General features: G+C 39.4%; 1 protein-coding gene across 3 annotated transcripts in view; it reads right to left on the bottom strand.

The window, feature by feature from the left end:
• The window catches only part of ASXL2 (ASXL transcriptional regulator 2), a 126,658-nt gene extending 110,339 nt beyond the window's left edge, over window positions 1-16,319 (bottom strand). Inside the window, exon 1 of one of the 3 annotated variants that reach the window (XM_027113655.1) lies at window positions 16,017-16,319. In XM_027113655.1, the coding sequence (XP_026969456.1) occupies window positions 16,017-16,073 (57 nt within the window). In that variant the 5' untranslated portion in view covers window positions 16,074-16,319. Of the gene's footprint in view, window positions 1-15,884; window positions 15,950-16,016 lie in introns of those variants that run through there. The other 2 variants (XM_027113654.1, XM_027113656.1) reach the window with 2 other exon arrangements.
• Window positions 16,320-19,310: the final 2,991 nt, after the last annotated feature.

Here is a 19,310-nt window from a genome sequence, read left to right as displayed (position 1 = left end):
AGATGCCCGTAACTCTGAAGGAGGGAAATCTTCCCCTCCAATCAAAGGAACTATGCTCTTTTTCCCTCTCACATCTCCTGCTGCTTGGCCTGATGGAGGCACAGTTGTAGGAAGTACACAGAGGAGTGGGATAAAAGAAAGCTCCAAATTTCTGGCCAAATAAATGAAAAAGGGGAGGCCCCAGGGAATCTGAAAGTACTGGGAAGACTGCAGAAAAAAGAACTCAGGAAAGTGATCCCTTAAAGTTGCTTATGAACTCCTTGGCTAACACCTGAGCTGTGGATACATGGATTGAACACTAAAAAGTACAGAAAGTCTTTGAGAACTGACTCTGGGAGAGATGAGGGATCAGCAAACCTTTTCTATAAAGGACCATATAGTAAATTTAAGGTTTTGTGGGCCCAACAGTCTCTGTTGCAACTGCTTAACTATGACTATTATAGTATGAAAGCACCCACAAAAAATACATAAACAAATGGGCATGGCTGCGTTCCAGTAAAATTTTATTTTTGAAAACAGGCAGTGGGCTGGATTTAGCCCACAGGCCATGGTTTCACAACCCATGGGCAAGACCACCACCCAAATCCCAGACAGTCCACTGATGGTACACACAGGGACAAATCCAAACATCACTAAAAAGGCTTTGAAAAGTTAACTGACATTGAAACAACAACCCACAGAACAGACAACCCACAGGTCAGAACCTGAGGCCTGAACCCAATTCAGTCAACTACTTGCTAAAACAAAACTATTAACATTCTCCACAGAACTTAAACAAGACCCAGAGTGTCAATTATACAATATTCAAAATGGCCGGAATACAATCTAAATTTGGTATACAAGGAAAATCTCAGCTTGCTTAGGAAAAGAAAATAAAGACACAATCAAAATAACACTGATATTGGAAAAGTTTCACAAAGACTTTAAAGCAGCTATTATATATGACTCAAATGAACTTACTTACAAAACAGACTCACAGACACAGAAAACAAACTTATGGTTACCAAAAGGGAAAGGTGGTGAGGGAGGGATAAATTAGGAGTTTGGGAGTAGCAGATACAAACTACTATATGTAAAGTAGATTAAAAAAAAAAAAAGTCTTACTATACAGCACAGGGAACTATATTCAATATCCTGTAATAAACCATAATGGAAAAGAATATGAAAACGAATATATATAAATATAGGGCTTCCCTAGTGGCGCAGTGGTTAAGAATTCACCTGCCAATGCAGGGGACATGGGTTCGAGCCCTGGTCCAGGAAGATACCACATACCACTGAGCAACTAAGCCTATGGGCCACAACTACTGAGCCTGCACTCTAGAGCCCGTGAGCCACAATTACTGAAGCCCGTGCACCTAGAGCCCATGCTCCACAACAAGAGAAGCCACCGCAATGAGAAGCCCGTGCACCGCAAGAAAGAGTAGCCCCGGGTCGCCGCAACTAGGGAAAGCCCGCACGCAGCAACGAAGACCCAACGCAGCCAAAAATAATAAATAAATAAAATAAAGTATATAAATATAGATGCGGATAACTGAATCACTTTGCCGTACACCAGAAACTGACACAACACTGTAAATCAACTATACTTCAATTAAAAAAAAAAAAAAAAGCACAAGCCACAACAAAGGAGCCCACCTGCTACAACTAAGACCCGGTGCAACCTAATAAATAAATAAAGCAGCTATTATAAAAATGCTCCAAGGGTTAACATGCTTGAAATGAAGGGAAAGATACAAAGTTTCAGCAAAGTAGAAGATATAAAGAAAAACCAAACGGAATTTTTTTTTTTTTGCGGTACGCGGGCCTCTCACTGTTGTGGCCTCTCCCACCGCGGAGCACAGGCTGCGGACACACAGGCTCAGCGGCCATGGCTCACGTGCCCAGCCACTCCGCGGCATGTGGGATCCTCCCGGACCGGGGCACGAACCCACGTCCCCCGCATCGGCAGGCGGACTCTCAACCACTGCGCCACCAGGGAAGCCCCAAACGGAAATTTTTCAACTGAAAAATAACCAAACCAAAACAAAACGTCACTGGATGAATCAATAACAAAAGAGTAAACATGAAAATAGAGAAACAGAAATTATCTAATGATTAAATTAAAAAAATAAACCCTTACTCAAAATTTAAAAATTTGTGTGCCAAAGGACATACCAAGAAAGTGAAAGAACAACCCACAGAATGGAAAAAATATTTGCAAATAATGTGTCTGATAAGGGACTTGTATGCAGTATATAAAGAATTCTTAGAAATCAGCAAAAAGACAAATAATCCAATTTTTAAATGGGCGAAGGATATGAATAGATATTTCTCAAAAAAAAGATATACAAATGGCCAGTAAGTATATGAAAAGATGCTCAATGTCATTATTCATTAGGAAAATACAGTTTGCATCCCCTAGAACGGATATAATTATTTTAGGGAAAAAAGGAAAACAACAAGTGTTGGCAAGGAGAAATTAGAACCCTCAAACATTGCTGGTAGTGCTGTAAACTTGTTCAGCTGATACGGTAAACAGTTTGGTAATTCCTCAAAAAGTTAAACATAGAGTTAACATATGGCCTAGCAATGCCCCTCCTATAGACCAAAAAGAATTAAACATATGTTGACACAAAAAGTTGTACATGAAATGTTCATGGCAGCATTATTCATAATAGCCAAAAAGTATAAACAACCCAAATAACCATCAACTGATGAAGAGAATAAAAGGTGGTATATCCATATGATGGAATATTATTCAGCCATAAAAAAGATACATGCTACAATATGGATGAATTTTGAAAACATTATGCTAAGTGAAAGAAGCCATACACAAAAGACCATATACTGTATGACTCCATTTACATGAACTGTCCAGAATAGGCAAACCCACAGACACAGAAAGTAGATTAGTGGTTACCAGAGGCTGGTAGGAGGGGAGAATGAAAAGTGACCACTAATAATAATAAAGATAGTAAATATCAATAAGAGTGAAAATAGAAAAAGAGAAAAAAATTAATGAAACCAAAAGCTCGTTCTTTCAATTGAGTAAAAAAAAAAACTGGTAAATCTCTAGCAGAAAAAAATGGGAAAAGACAAACTACCAGTTATCAAGAATAAAGAGGGGATATATTACTACAGACTCTATGAACAATAAGGGAATACTACAAACTACAGACAAACTCAACAACTTAAACGAAATGGACCAATTCCTGGAAAACCACAAACTACTCAAACTTACCCAAGAAGACACAGATAACCTGAACAGCTCTACAATTATACAAGAAATTGAATTTATAGTTAAAAGGCTTCCACAAAAGAAATCTCCAGACCCCAGAATGTTTCACTGGTGAACTCTATCAAACATTTAAAGAAGAAATAACACTAGTTCTACATACAGTTCATTCTCATTATTCACAATAGTTATGTTCTATAAAGTCACCATGAAAACTAAATTAGCAAATACTGAAGCACCGCTCCTAGATGAAATACAGAGTTTGGTTCCTGCAAGCCTCTGGTCATATTTTTGGCAACTGATCAATACATAACCTTGTCTTTATGTGTGTTTCTGTTTAAAGATATTTAATACATATTACTGACTCACTGACTTTAAACTCATGGCCAAAAGCACTGCAACTCATGCCTAAACAAAGTTTATCTAACAGAGTTATTTTCTCCATGAGGCACATCACAGCTTTCTTGCACTTAAGAATACTAGACACAAAGCAAGAGAGTGGCATGGACATATATACACTACCAAACGTAAAACAGATAGCTAGTGGGAAGCAGCTGCATAGCACAGGGAGATCAGCTTGGTGCTTTGTGACCACCTAGAGGGGTGGGATAGGGAGGGTGGGAGGGAGGGAGATGCAAGAGGGAGGAGACATGGGGATATATGTATATGTATAACTGATTCACTTTGTTATAAAGCAGAAACTAACACACCATTGTAAAGCAATTATACTCCAATAAAGATGTAAAAAAAAAAAAAGAATACTAGACAGCACTTCAGTACTATACTTGGGAGCCATTTTAAATAGTGAGAGCACCAACAAAAAGCACAAAAATGCAAACACCATTGCACTGAATAGACCACAAAAAGGACACATTTTCACTATGAGAGCTGAAATGAAAAGGCAGAAGATCACCTTGTTTAACTTCAGCAGAGACCTCAGTGTCAGGTGACAACTGCTTTGCCACTCAGCGAATGTCCATGAATGGACAAAAGTGCCGAGCACTGTCTGGGGTGAGGACTATATTTTCGCAAGCAGGTGAATTCACAAATACACTTGCCCCTCGAACAACACAGGTTTAACCGCACAGGTGCACTTATATGTGCAATGTTTTCAACAGTAAATACTACAGTACTACACGATTCAAGGGGGTTGAACCTATGGATGAGGAACCATGGATATGGAAGAACCGCTCATATGGAGGGCCATCTACAAATTACTCAAGGATTTTTGACTGTGCAGAGGGTTGGCGCCCCTAACACCTGAGCTGTTCAAGGGTCAACTGTACTGAATCCACGAATAGTGATGATCAACTATAATCTCTTTCAGGAAGTAGAATAGGAAGGAAGACTTCCTTTTTTATGAGATCAGCACTATCCTGATACCAAAGCCAGACAGAGACAATAGAGGAAAACTACAAATTAATATCCTTCATGAACATAACCATAAATGTCCTCAACACATCCAATCTAGCAATGTATAAAAAGTGCAATACACCACAACCAAGTGAGGTTTCTTTCCCCAGGAATGCAAGGCAATTCAAAATTTGAAAATCCATGTAATCCACCATATTAAAAGTCTAAAAAGTAAAGCAAATGATCAATTGATTCAGAAAAAGTATTTGACAAAATTCAACATCCACTCATGACAAAAAACTCTCAGCAAACTAGAAATAAAAGGGAACTTTCTCAACCTGGTAATAAGTGTTCACAAAAAATATACAGCTAATAGGAAACATTTTCATTAAACCTTTGTCATTTGCTACCACCTCTTGTCTGCCAGGAAACAGACCTGGGAAATACACATGAAGTAAATCCAATACTAAATGAAAGATTGGAAAAGATGCCCTTCTTGCTGCCCACCCATCTGTTCTCAAGGTGTGACTTTCCTATCACAAACTTGTAATAGGTTTTCTCCTGGCAAAACTATTCTTACCTTTTATCAAATAAATATATCAATATTTAATGGTGTTGTCACAAATATTTAATGATGTTTTCACAAAAAGCATCATGGAACCCAGAGCCACTGTGGTGCACAACTCCAGGAAGCAATATTCACATAAATACAATATGTAAATATGAATGGTTCCCCTGGAGTTGTGCAACAGATTCCTGACTGATTCTACCACCTCAACAAACCTGAAGACCAGCGGCACACAGGATAGTAGAATGGAAAGAACAGTGGTATGAGAATTCAGAGAAAAGAAAAATCAACATGAGCTAGAGTAACTGCGGAAAGAATTTACTTTCTTTTTTCCTCTCAAGAATCATACAATACTGTTGTGTTGAAGAGCATTCCAGGACCTCCTGTATTTATGAAAACTTTAGGAGACTGGCAGAACTTAATACATAGGCTTCTGTTGGAGACCTGTAAGTGGGATAGATGTACAGAGAATAGGTATAAAATGAGAAAAAAAAAAGTGTACTCCCACCCATCCTTCTAACTCAAGAGAGCCCCACTCTAACCCTTATAACCTCACCATAGCTAGATTCTTCAGCTCTCTACAATACACCCCACAAATGGCCCAAAACACAGATGTTATTGCCTGCGTAAAAACTCTCTACAACTAGAATAAAAATATTTGTCCGCCCAATTTGTACAACTCACAACATTTTAGTCCCAGCTTACCTTTTCTGGCCTTTTCTTTCACTACACTTCACAATACTCAAAGGTAAATAGCATGCATACAACATATGCTGCATGTTTTCAGCCTTTCTTCTGCCTGGAATACCCTTATCCATATTTACCCCTGAATACCCAGGCCAAACCCTCCCTGAGACCAACCTTACCATGTTCCCTCCTCCACCAAATTTCAGTAATACTTTTAGTTTGCTATTATACAGCCTCAACAACACAAATTTATTTTTTGATTATATTTTATTATAAAAGGTGAAAACAATACAAAGTTATCTCACAGTTCTCTGCGTCAGGATTCTGGGCATGGGTTAACAGGGTCTTCTACTTAAGGTCTCACTGAGCTGAAACTGAAGTGACAGCTGGGACTGTGAACTTATCTGAGGCTTGGGCTTGTATTCTTTTCCAAGCTTACCAGGAAGCTTACCTGTTGTCAGGTTTTAGTCCCTTTCTGTTTTCTTGCTGACTTTTGGCCAGGAGCCATTCAGCAACCAGAGGCTGCCTGCCATTCCTTGCCACAGCAGTTCACAAAGTATAAGTCAAGAGAGTGAGATTTGGGGCAGAATCTCCTAAAGCATGAGATGGATCTTTCAGTGGGTTCCCAAACTTGTCCATAGCTAGTTTAGGTCTCTGTGTGATTCCACACTGACCTTGGGAAACAAGTGGCAAATGGGGTCCCTGAGGTTAGAGGCTTTTCATTAGAACTGTTTCAAACCTCTGCACCCATTTGCTAAGAAATAACATCTTTACAATATTTAGTTTTCCCATTCAGAAACATAAAATGATCTACATTTACTAATTTTTCAGTAATATTAACAAACAGTGCTTACAACATACTAGGCATTGTACAAAGAACTTTTCACACATTCTAGCCTAATCACCTAACACTTCAAATGGTAAATTCTATTGTTATCTCTATTTTACAGTTTGGGGAAATTGAGAACGCTTAGTGTAATCCCTACAACTCCAAATGTGGCTCTTAGACCAAACCACCAGCATCACCTGTGAACTTTTTACAAATGCAGAATCTCTGGCTACACTGCAGACCTACTGAATAATAATCTACATTATAATAAGCTCCCCAGATGATTCTTTTACACATTAATGTTTGAGCACTGGTTTAAATAACTTGTTCAAGCTGACATAATAAACTCAATAAAGATCAGATCCAGATTGTTAAGGTTATTCCCAAGTTGCTATTAAAAATAGTCCTGAGACTTCCCTGGTGGTCCAGTGGTTAAGACTCCGCGCTCCCAATGCAGGGGGCACAGGTTCGAACCCTGGTCAGGGAACTAAGGTCCCTCAGGCTGCACCGCTCAGCCAAAAAAACAGTCCTATGTTCCTCACTGTGTCTTTCATAGGTGACTAATGATACGCATGAAAAGTGTTCTTGTATTATCTTTATCTTGTAATCCATCTCTTTTTGACACCTTCTTTCTCCCTCTCTCTCTCTCCCCCACACACAAACAATGTAAAAGAGAAAACCTTTCCTAAAATATCAACCCATTTCATGGGTACCATCCATTTAAACTTACAAAATTTGTCAGAACCACTCAAATCATATAGGAAACTAATCACTATAAATCAATAGCAACACATTTAAATTTTTATGTTACTATTTAGAATAAGTCACTAACACCATTAAGCACTTTATTTGAAACTGAATATGGCTAAACCAGCTACTGAATAATTCAGACATCAGTGGGTTAAAGATTCAAGATGATGTGGGCCATCCCAAGCTGTGAACTCCAATGAAAGTCCATTCTAAATGTAGTATCAACTGCTAAATGTCAGCAGCCAAAGAATTTTCAAATGAAAAGTCTTTCACAACGTAATTTTTTACTAAAACATAGATCAAATTACTGAGAAGACGCTATAATTAATAAGGTTTACAATGTCCCTTGATGCCCAGGACTAAGTACATCTGTATTTACCATTAACCTATTTTAGTTTTTGTCAAGCAAGGTCAGAAGTAAGAATTATCACAGAAACTTCCCTATGTCCAAATGTAATTCAAAGGGGTCTTGGGAGGCAAATACCTTGGTGTGTCTTGAAGTAACTTTCTTTCTTTCTTTTTTTCACAAAAAAGATATTCAACCAGTTTTCCTGGCAAACAATACTTAATATAGTTGACTAATTTTACTCAAATTGTGCTCTCTTGAATGTGAGAACAGTGTCTTCTCTTTCATATCCAATAAAAAAAGGTGAACAAAGATTTAGCACTCACGTACAAGAAAGCAAGTTAAGCTCTGCAGGTAGAAACATTTAGAAGTCTCTGCCTTCAAGGAGCACAGACTTACTAACATATATAAACTGAATTTCCTCCTACTTGTTCACTGTAAAATATGTATTTTATTTGGGGAAGATATACCTTCACGGCTAATCATTTTCTTTAAAAGCACTCAACTTATAATCTTTGAGAAAGCTTTTCTTAATAGGACTCAAAACCTAGAAAAGCATGAAAGGTAAAGATTGGTAAATTTATTTACATTAACAGAAAAAATGTCGGGCTTCCCTGGTGGCGCAGTGGTTAAGAAACTGCCTGCCAATGCAGGGGACACGGGTTCAAGCCCTGGTCCAGGAAGAACCCACATGCCGCACAGCAACTAAGCCTGTGTGCCACAACTACTGAGCCTGCGCTCTAGAGCTCGCGAGCCACAACTACTGAGCCTGCATGCCACAACTACTGAAGCCCACACGCCTAGGGCCCATGCTCCGCAACAAGAGAAGCCACCGCAATGAGAAGCCTGTGCACCATAACGAAGAGTAGCCCCCAATTGCCACAACTAGAGAAAGCCCGCGCGCAGCAACAAAGACCCAACACAGCCATAAATAAATAAATATTTTAAAAAACATAAAAAATGTCTGCAGAATTAAAAAAAAACTGCATAAATCAAGTCAAAAGCCAAAAATGGGAAACAGATCTGTGACACATATGACAAAGGGCCAGTTTCCTTAACCTACAAATCACTCTTAGAAATTAGTATAAAAACGACCAGGAAGCAAAAAAAAAAAGTGCAAAAGATCTGAATAGACAAGTTTACTGAAAAATATACAAACAGTCAATAAGTGTAGGAAGTTACTCTATAATAGCAGCCACTAAACAAATGTGGCTATTTAAGCTTAAATGAATTAAAATTAAATAAAATTCAAAATTCAGTTCCTTCGTCAAACTAGCCACATTTCAAGTGCTCAATGGCCACATGTGACTAGTGGCTTAGTGCACTGGACAGCACAGATATAGAACATTTCCATTAAGTTCTAATGAACAAAATAACAAAAGAAATGCTTTGTTAATATATCAAAATGGCAGAGTAAAGACTGATAGATTTCTTGGATAACAGAGAAAAGTGGGAAGAAACAAGAACCTTCAAAATTTTGGAGGGGAATATAAACTGCCACTAATTCAAGTTCACAAACTCTTTATCTTAACTACTCCATTCACACAAACGTACATACACATACGCCCAGATATATATACTGAAGTATCTGTTACAAAAGGGGAAAAAAAACTATAAATGACTATTTTAAATGATGGTACATCTAAAAACAATGGAATATTAAGAAATCATTAAGAAGAATGAAACAGATACATAAGTAATGGCATTAAAAGGCATTCTTGACATTCATAAAGAATGCAAATTGAAGAACTGTACATAAAATATAGATAGGTATACATGTTTATACATATTTCTACATACAAGTTTAAAAGTACAGAAAGCTGTTTTCAGACTATCAACTATAACTATAGTTAATTTGTTTGGTAACTAAATTATTTTCAATATTTGTGTATGCAGACTTTCACTTAATCCCTATTTTCAGTATAGTGACTCATTCAAGACTAAATCTCTACATACTGCTGTTCTACTTTTTTTTAAATAACGAGCCTATATAACTGTAACAGTAACTCAATTTAAACACTATAGTTTTTAAGTCATATCTAAAGAGTTCTAAAACTAAGTATATTCAATAACCTTTTAAAAAACACTAAAACATGATAAATCAAACTGTACTAAAAATACTAAATTGCACAATACTACAATACTATAAACTATGAGGATGGCCTCTATGAGATATGGGAAGAAAGAAAACAGAACTAGAGGGGCATTCAGAGGCTCTTGTAAAAAGGACAAAGATAGCAGGTTTTAACAAACCTTACTGATCAGTTCCCTGCAGTTATATCTTCCACACACAGTGGCCTCCTCCCAGACAGCTTTTGTAGTGAAAATATAATGCCCTTTCACCGACAGCAAAATTGTACAGCCTTTTAAAAGTAGATTTTGTGGATGAGGAAACAGCAAGGACTTCTGCAAATCTGACATCATTTTCTCAGCTCCTGTCATAATTCTAGGAGATGCAGCAGCAGCACCTCTCACAGAAATATGTGTTCAAAAAAGATTTTTTTTTCCCTTCCTTTTCCTTAATTTCTGGGCTTTCAAGACAGGATCATGAGAACAGGACAGAAGGAAAGATGAACCGAAAATAATACAAAATTCAAGAGCAAAACACAGGGGAACTTTACTTCAACATTAAGGCAAGAATGAAAATCGCTCAAGCAAAGAATGTTACATCAAATCACTGAGCACAAACAGACTTGCAGACAGCAATTTCATAAATGTATCTCTTATAATTTTATGTCAGTTATACCTCAATAAAGCTGAAATTAAAAATAATGTAGGGGGCTTCCCTGGTGGCACAGTGGTTGGGAGTCCGCCTGCCGATGCAAGGGACACGGGTTCGTGCCCCGGTCCGGGAGGATCCCACGTGCCGCAGAGCGGCTGGGCCCGTGAGCCATGGCCGCTGAGCCTGCGTGTCCGGAGCCTGTGCTCTGCAACGGGAGAGGCCACAACAGTGAGAGGCCCGTGTACCGCAAAAAAAAAGAAAAAATTAATAATAATAATAATGTAGGGGCTCCCCTGGTGGCGCAGTGGTTAAGAGTCTGCCTGCCAATGCAGGGGACATGGGTTCAATCCCTGGTCCAGGAAGATCCCACATGCTGCTGAGCAACTAAGCCTGTGCGCCACAAATACTGAGCTTGTGCTCTTGAACCTGCGAGCCACAACTACTGAGCCCACGTGCCACAACTACTGAAGCCCACGCGCCTAGAGCCCATGCTCCACAACAAAAGAAGTCACCCCAATGAGAAGTCCTCACACCACAACGAAGAGTAGCCTCCGCTTGCCGGAACCAGAGAAAGCCCGTGGGCAGCAACGAAGACCCAATGCAGCCAAAAATAAATAAATAAACAAACAACATTACAAAAGAATAGATTTCTTTAATATGTTTTTCCAAGATGCAAACTCTCTCCTGGAGATTCTAATACAACTATAAATATAATACAAATACAGACATACAAGGACTCTGGCCTAGTCAATATAGATCCAAGAAGCTATTACCAGGCCCAGCCATACTCCTAGCAGAAGAAAATTACTCATGGTAAAGATTAAGAGTACTGAAAATTTCTAAGTTAATACGTCTGTTTTTTCTAAAGTGTATTTTCAGATGTTTTTCTTTCTAATCATTACATATATTTTATCATTTTACTTTTAAGTAATTCTTTTCTGTTTTCAATACTTCCTCCATAAAATAATTAGCATATGAGAGTTACTCCTTTAATAGAAACTTTCTATTTTCCAACTTATTCCCTAAAGTTAAATGACTTTAGGTAAATAACATAAATAAAAATCTATGTGCTTTCAAAATAGTATTAACCACTAAGTGAAGTCTACATAGAAATACAAACATAAAAACAAACCACTTTTTCTTCAGTCTACAAATCGCATGCTAAAGATCTGCTGTGCTCCTCATCTCTAACACCCATACTTCACTTATACTTTGACCACTTCACTCCCCAAAGATTCGCAAAGGTACCTCTAGTGCAATCTCTAAGGTCTGCCTCTCTGCCTTTTGCATCTGCAATCGCAACAAACTTGTCCTAAAAGGACATTTTTCCCTTTTAATGCTGCCCTAGTTGTGGTGGGTGACAAGAGAAAAATCAAAAAGAAAATGGTATCATCATTATACCATTATATATACTATTATATACTATGTATATATACTATACATACATAGTATATATACTATGATTATACTATTTCGAAAGCTCTGCTTTGCAAAAACAGCTAAATTCCTCAAGGATGTCACCAAATGTTTACATGATACAATGTTTTGTTTTGTTTTTTTAAAAAGAATGAGCAGAACTTTGAACATAGTTCTAAAGTTAATGTAATGGTTCTCAATATCTCTGGCTTACTACAAATTTTTCTATTTAAATTGCACCAAACACTATGCTACAGATCTCTCATCCAAATCACTTCATCACCACCATCACTGCCACCTTTAAAATTTAAAACATGTAATGGGAGTTCCCTGGTGGCCTAGTGGCTAGGATTCCAGGATTTCACTGCCATGGCCCGGGTTCAGTTCCTGGTTGGGAAACTGAGATCCTGCACGCCATGGGGCATGGCCAAAAATAATAATAATAATAAAATGTAAAACGTGTAAGACTGTTAATTAAATACTTGAATAATGCTTTTTATAACTAGTGTATTTATACGAAACAAATATAAGATCAGTAGGGACACAATCCAGTGTAGTGAATGTGAATGAGCATTCAAGTTCAGTTGAATCTCAACCCCATTATTTTTCTGTCTGGTGTCCTTAGTTATTGGAAGTCTACACTCTACAAGTCTACACTCTACATTTAATCAGCCTTTTGGCATAATTTCATAATAATTATGAATCTTATTTTGCTTTTTCAGATTGTTCATAGCAATCATATCAATTTGTATAGCTCTCTCACATACACACAACACCCCAAATCATGTATGTATATACATATATATTATTGAATGAATAATTTTATTTATCTGTTGCTATATCATTGGTCAGGAATACAACCCCATTTTAATAATGCTCCCTAAAACAGGATAGCTCTACAATGCAGGTACCAAGAACACAATGAAATAAGAAGCAGATACTGCCTATACTCAGTAAATAACTTTAATATATCCTTTCTGAAACTGTTACTAGAACATTTGACTTTAATGCCTATGAAATAAGTTTAAGACTTACTTCTCCTGGTCCTCTTGATCTTATAAATATACACAGTTTCCTAATTTAGGTCAAAGTTAAACTTTCCATTTGTCAAACCACTAATTTTCTGATCTCATTATTATGCATCTGAAAATATTAAAAGATTTACTTTTGCCTATCCCTTCCACATTTACTTCTACCTATTCCTCCTACAAACAGCAACCTTTTCAACACTGAGGTTTACTTTAATCCTTCATTTTATAGATGGTAAAACAAACAAAAAAGGGTAGAGTGTTCCAGAATGGCCATCATCAAAAAATCTACAAACAATAAATGCTGGAGAGGGTGTGGAGAAAAGGGAACCCTTTTGCACCGTTGGTGGGAATTAAATTGATACAGCCACTACGGAGAATAAGTCTGGAGGTTCCTTAAAAAACTAAAAATAGAACTACCATATGACCCAGCAATCCCACTACTGGGCATATACCCTGAGAAAAAATTCAAAAAGAGACATGTACCCCAATGTTCATTGCAGCTCTATTTACAACAGCCAGGACATGGAAGCAACCTAAGTGTCCATCGACAGATGAATGGATAAAGATGTGGCACATATATACAATGGAATATTACTTAGCCACAAAAAGAAGCAAAATTGAGTTATTTGTAGTGAGGTGGATGGACCTCGAGTCTGTCATACAGAGTGAAGTAAGTCATAAAGAGAAAAACAAATACCGTATGCTAACACATATATATGGAAACTAAAAAAAAAAAAAGTGGTTCTGATGAACCTAGGGGCAGGACAGCAATAAAGACTCAGACATAGAGAATGGACTTGGGGATATGGGGAGGGGGAAGGGTAAGCTGGGACGAAGTGAGAGAGTAGCATTGACAGATATACACTACCAAATGTAAAATAGATAGCTAGTGGGAAGCAGCCGCATAGCACAGGGAGATCAGCTCTGTGCTTTGTGACCTCCTAGAGGGGTGGGATAGACAGAGTGGGAGGGAGGTGCAAGAGGGAGGGGATATGCAGATGTATGTATACACATAGCTAATTCACTTTGTTATACAGCAGAAATTAACACAACATTGTAAAGCGATTATACTCCAATAAAGATGTTAAGAAAAAAAGAAAGAAAAAAAAGAATAGAGTGTTTTCTAGATTTTGGCTACTAGAAAAAAGAAGAAAAGTTTTAGTGTCACCATTCTCTTTCTAAAATTCATTTTGATTTAGACTGAAGTCTTACACATTTGCCAGAATCAAATAAAAATACCAAGCCACTAACATACTAATCCCTTCAGAACTCAGAGCTCTATTGATTAAACTAGTCTTTACATCTTTTAAGTACTTCCACATAACTAGTTAAGGCTTGAAATATTTATTATAAATGAGCAAATATACTAATTTATTATAGGAAAATCTAAACAGTAGATGCAAATTTTTCCTGCCACAATCTCTCAATGACTATTTTATCCAAAGAGATAATTCAAAAAGCACTCAGGACATTCTAGAGACTTAAAATTAATTAACATAATTAGAGTTGGGATCTGCTTACCTGTAAATAAAATTTACCATCCTTCCTTAAATAAAAGAGGTCCTGAGGTAGTATTGATCAAGTAGAACAAAGTAAAAGAGTCTTCTGTGAAGGACCAATTTCCCCACCACCCAAAAAAACTATTTCTAGAGTTTTTTCTTTAGAGAGAAACGACCAGCAGTCACAATTATGAAGATATATGGTTAAGTGAAGACACCCAACAAATAAAATGTGCTTTTATTTATTCACTTTCTTTCACAGTTCCAACTAAAGCACACACAAGTTGAAGACTCATCAACCCCCTAACACAAAACATTTACAAAACAAATGCACAAGGTTTACAAAACAAATGTGTAAGATTGAATAAACAATAGGACCCAGATTGGGGGAAATAAACAAAAATGACTAGACCGTAATATACCAAATGTTAACAGAGCTCTGAGAAGTGAAATACATGATTTATTTCCTTCTTTATACTAAAATTCTATAATTTTCCACAAGTTTTCCTACAGTGAACATTTATTACTTTTCAGAAAACTCCCCTTTAAAAAATAAAACACAACACATAATAAAGGTTCATTTAGAAGGGCTCTCCATGTTGAATAAGTATTACTGACATGATTCACCATTAAAGATAATGCCTCCAGTCCTTCTCACTTCCCAACACTAAAATGCTGTGTTATATCCTATTACTTTTCTGCTGCAACCTTACTTTTCCAAACCTTTCATTTCCACATAGTGGATGCTTTTAACTTTTTCATAAAACATAACTTCTCATTCATCCTCAATACTCTATTTTTTAAAACCTACCTCTAAATTTCGTTACAATAAATTTAGAAGGAAAAAAAAAAAGATGGTTTTATCCACTAATTACAACTTCGTGAGGCCACCATCACTTTAGCTACGGAAAAGTCAAGGCCGGGTAAACTACAGGTCCCACCATGCATTGCTGCCTTGTTCAGAGTAGGTCTCTACGGAAACAGAAAAAAAAAATTCTACAAGTCCCACCTGTTACTTCGTTTCTAAACACCTCCTGCACTTTCAGCTCCAACAACAAACGTAAAACAAGAGCCTCGTGACCTCCGGCCTGAGCCGGGAGCCCAGACAGGCAAGGGGCCCGGGGTCAGGCGGCGTGTCTGCTATAGCGGGTCAATTCTACCCAGCTCCAGCGCTCCCCTCTTCTTTCCGGGGCTAGGTACACGCACAAGCCTTCTCCTATCTGCATCCAATGGGGGCTCTTCAGCCACACAAGGGAGAAGAACCGGTTACTGTGCAAGCCCAAGAGACTTCCCCATGCCGGGGCGGGGGCTACCACAGAGTGGGGGCGAGAGCGTCGTGACCCCGAGCAGCAGCTTCAAAACACCAAGAGGACTCGTCGCAGACGCAGGGAGAAGCCACAGCCCCGCGGTGACCCTCTTCCGCCGGGCGCCTCCATTCCCACAGGGACCACAAACCCGACACTAACCTCCGCCCTCACAGCGCGGTTTTGTGCCCCCTCAGCCGGGTCGCAGGGCCACTGACCTCCCTTCCCCTGCAACCGGCGGGCGGCGAGGGAACGAAATCCTCCCAGCCTTCCCGTCCGCTCCCTCCTCCTTACCGTCTTGGCGGCCTCCGCCCAGGTCCTGCCCTTCTTCCTACGGCCCTTTTCCCTCATGTCGGGTCTTGAACTGACTGGGAGGCTCCCGTGTCCGGGCTGCGGCCGCCCTCCCTGCCTGCTCTGCCCTGCGCTGTTTTTCCCGCGGTGCCGGGAAAGATGGGAGAAAGGGGAAGTCAGGCCGGAGGAGCACCCAAGCAGAGGAAGCGGCGGGGGTGGTGCGCGGGGGGCGGTCTATGGGGCGGCCGGTCCTCCTGCTGCCGTTACCACTGCTACCGCCGCTGCCATATTGGGTCCTTACTGTACAGGCAGCCGCTACGGTCATGTGACCGCTCCCGCGCGGCCGTCACTACTGTACGCAGCCAGCCGCGCGAACGAGCGCGCGCGCGCCCCAGCCTCCCGCGCGGGGATGCAGGGAGAACGAGCCGGCCAGCCGCCGCGCCTGGCCACTCCCCCGCCCTCCGCGCTCCGCCTCGCTTAGAGAGCATGCGCATCGGGGAGGTCCGACGCTACGCTGCGTCGGGCGTCTTGCGCTCTTGCCTACAGCGAAAACCTGCCTGCGGAAGCGGAACTTGATACGGCCCGGAAGGTTTATTGAGTGGATTTTGACCGCGTGCGGGGCGCCGCGGTGGCTGTAGAGACGGGGACCCTCGCAACTATCACTTCCAATAAGCCTCGAACTTTCATTTTTTATTTGTCCACGTTCATTTTTAGAAAGGTTATCTTTTTGAAGATTTACAATTTTCGTCCACTTTTTTTACCCCATTTGATAGATGAAGCAATTTGAGATTGAGTGACGCCAAACTCACGAGTCTAGAATATGGTGAAGCCAAAAATCAAACTACGAGCTCAAAGTCCTTTCCGTCTCTCCAGAATGCCTCTCAGTCTTAGGTGACCTTTATTTTACGGCCACCAGTAACTACATTCACGCTTTTACATGTGAATGTCTCATCAAGGACACAAATGATGTCTTTTTTATCTTGGTGAGCTCGCTTCCTGGCACAGTGCCTGTACATATCAGTCGCCCAGTAAATATTTGCTGAATGACTCAGCTGTATCTGTGGTCAGAAACAATTATTTGTAGTGTCCATAACAGCCTCCTGAAAGATCCAGAATGTGGCATCTTCCGTCGCATTTCCATGTCTTTATACTTAAAAAAGTAAGGAATGTGTAGTAACGCCTACTAATCTCCCAAATCCACCTGCTTCCAGAAGCTGCTTCCGATCTACTAACTTACTATTTTCTAAAATAGGACTGAGAGTTGAGCTGTTTATTGGGAGAAAAGACCGTTGAGAACAATACTTAACTTGGAGTCCATGGATAGGTTTCAGAAGTTTATGAACCCCCTAAAATTATGGGCAATATTTTGTGTGTTAGTTGTGCATTTTCTGAGAAGAGGATTCATAACTTTTCCTCAAGTTTTAAAAGGGGTCTGTTACACGCACACAAAGTCTTAATAGGGAGTTTGAGAGGCATCTAGATACTTCCTTATTTTTCTCCTTCAGTCATTAATCAGACAGCCCCATATCAGCAATTCATAATAGATATATTTTCACAATATATTTTACTACTCATGGCACTATCCATAACATGCAAGGTATGCACCATCTCACTCTAAAGCGTAGGTCAATAGTCAGTTCAAGAAGCACCTCTCCTTTCCCAGCTGTTGACTGGGACTTGCCATCTAGCCCTGTTGCCTGGGCAGTTTACCTCAGCTTGTTTTCAAATCCTGCTAGGACAGATATTCCCACTGTCCTTACTTTGCTTTTCTGGAGCTCCATTCCCAGATTTCAATTTCAAGGGTAGGGACTGTGGTATTGCAGTTCCTACTTTTTAATCTTCCACAGATCTAAATGGTTATTATTATCATTATTATTATTATTAAATTATATATAATTCCCCAGAGAGTATTTTTGTCCCAATGTGTATTGATTCAATTTGTTATGCCTATTTGCATCTCTCATATTCCCACTCTAGTTCTGGATTTCCTTAAATGTCCTGTCTCTACTCCCACCCTACTCAAACCCACTCTTCAAAGGATGCCAGATTGTTCTTCTTAAAACCCAACCCTCCCCCATTACTACACCCTCCAAAATTCCTAATAAAGTCAAATTTCTTAGCCCTACTTCTGCTTTTGTCTTTTCATTTGACTTATAATATTGACTCATACATCATATAAAAATTAGTGGCCACCAGTTGCAGTCCCACCCTGTCTCCCTTCAGCCCCTGATTTACCTATAAATTTGCTAATCCCAACCTTCTCCTTACTATAGGCTAATCCTTCCTTCAGTACACTGCATACTATACTGTATACAGGAGCCCAGGCTTCTCACTATCTTTGGAATGTTAGTTCATAAAATACGCCTTTTTAAAAAAAATTTTCTAGCTCTGACTCCCCTCCACCATCTTCTACAAACCTACTCAAGATCCTTCAAGATTAAATAAAGAAATTTCTTTACCCTACCACCTTACCCTACCAAATTATTTTTCTTTCTCTTCTTCACCCATAAATATCTTGAAAGCGTGGCCTACACTCACAGTCTCCACCTCCACAGCTTCCACCCACTCTTCTGCCCTTCTAAGTGAGCCATGGCCGCTGAGCCTGCGCGTCCGGAGCCTGTGCTCCGCAACGGGAGAGGCCACAACAGTGAGAGGCCCGCATACCGCAAAAAAATTCACAAGTGTTACCAGGTGCTGGGAGTAGGGGAGAATGTGGACTTACTGTTTAATGGGTACAGAGTTTCAGTATGGGATGATGAAAAAATTTCTGGAGATGGTTAGTGGTGATAGTTGCACAACAATATGAATGTACTTAATGCCACTGAATTGTACCCTTAAAAATGACTAAAATGTAGGGAGGGTGGGAGGGAGGGAGGGAGATGCAAGAGGGAGGAGATATGGGGACATATGTATATGTATAACTGATTCACTTTGTTATAAAGCAGAAACTAACACACCATTGTAAAGCAATTATACTCCAATAAAGATGTTTAAAAAAATGACTAAAATGGAAAATTTGGGGTCATTTTACTATAATTAAAAACTTATTTTAAAAAATGGGAATTCCTTGGCAGTCCAGTGGTTAGGATTCCATGCTTTCACTGCTGAGGGCCCAGGTTCAATCCCTGGTCAGGGAACTAAGATCCTGAAAGCCGCACAGCGTGGCCCCCCCCCAAAAAAAATTAACAGTTGTTCTATATACCAGTAGTAACTGATAGAAAGTTTGAAAACCTCCATTCCCAATAGCTACAAAAGAGTGTATGTGTATATGCATACAGTTGACCCTTGAACAATGCA

Source organism: Aethalodelphis obliquidens, unplaced genomic scaffold, assembly GCF_003676395.1.
Source record: "Aethalodelphis obliquidens isolate GAN/ISIS:26980383/991018 unplaced genomic scaffold, ASM367639v1 scaffold12, whole genome shotgun sequence".
NCBI classification, from domain to species: Eukaryota; Metazoa; Chordata; class Mammalia; order Artiodactyla; family Delphinidae; genus Aethalodelphis; species Aethalodelphis obliquidens.
Note: the sequence above shows the minus strand (reverse complement) of the source record. Positions and strands in the feature narration are given on the sequence as shown.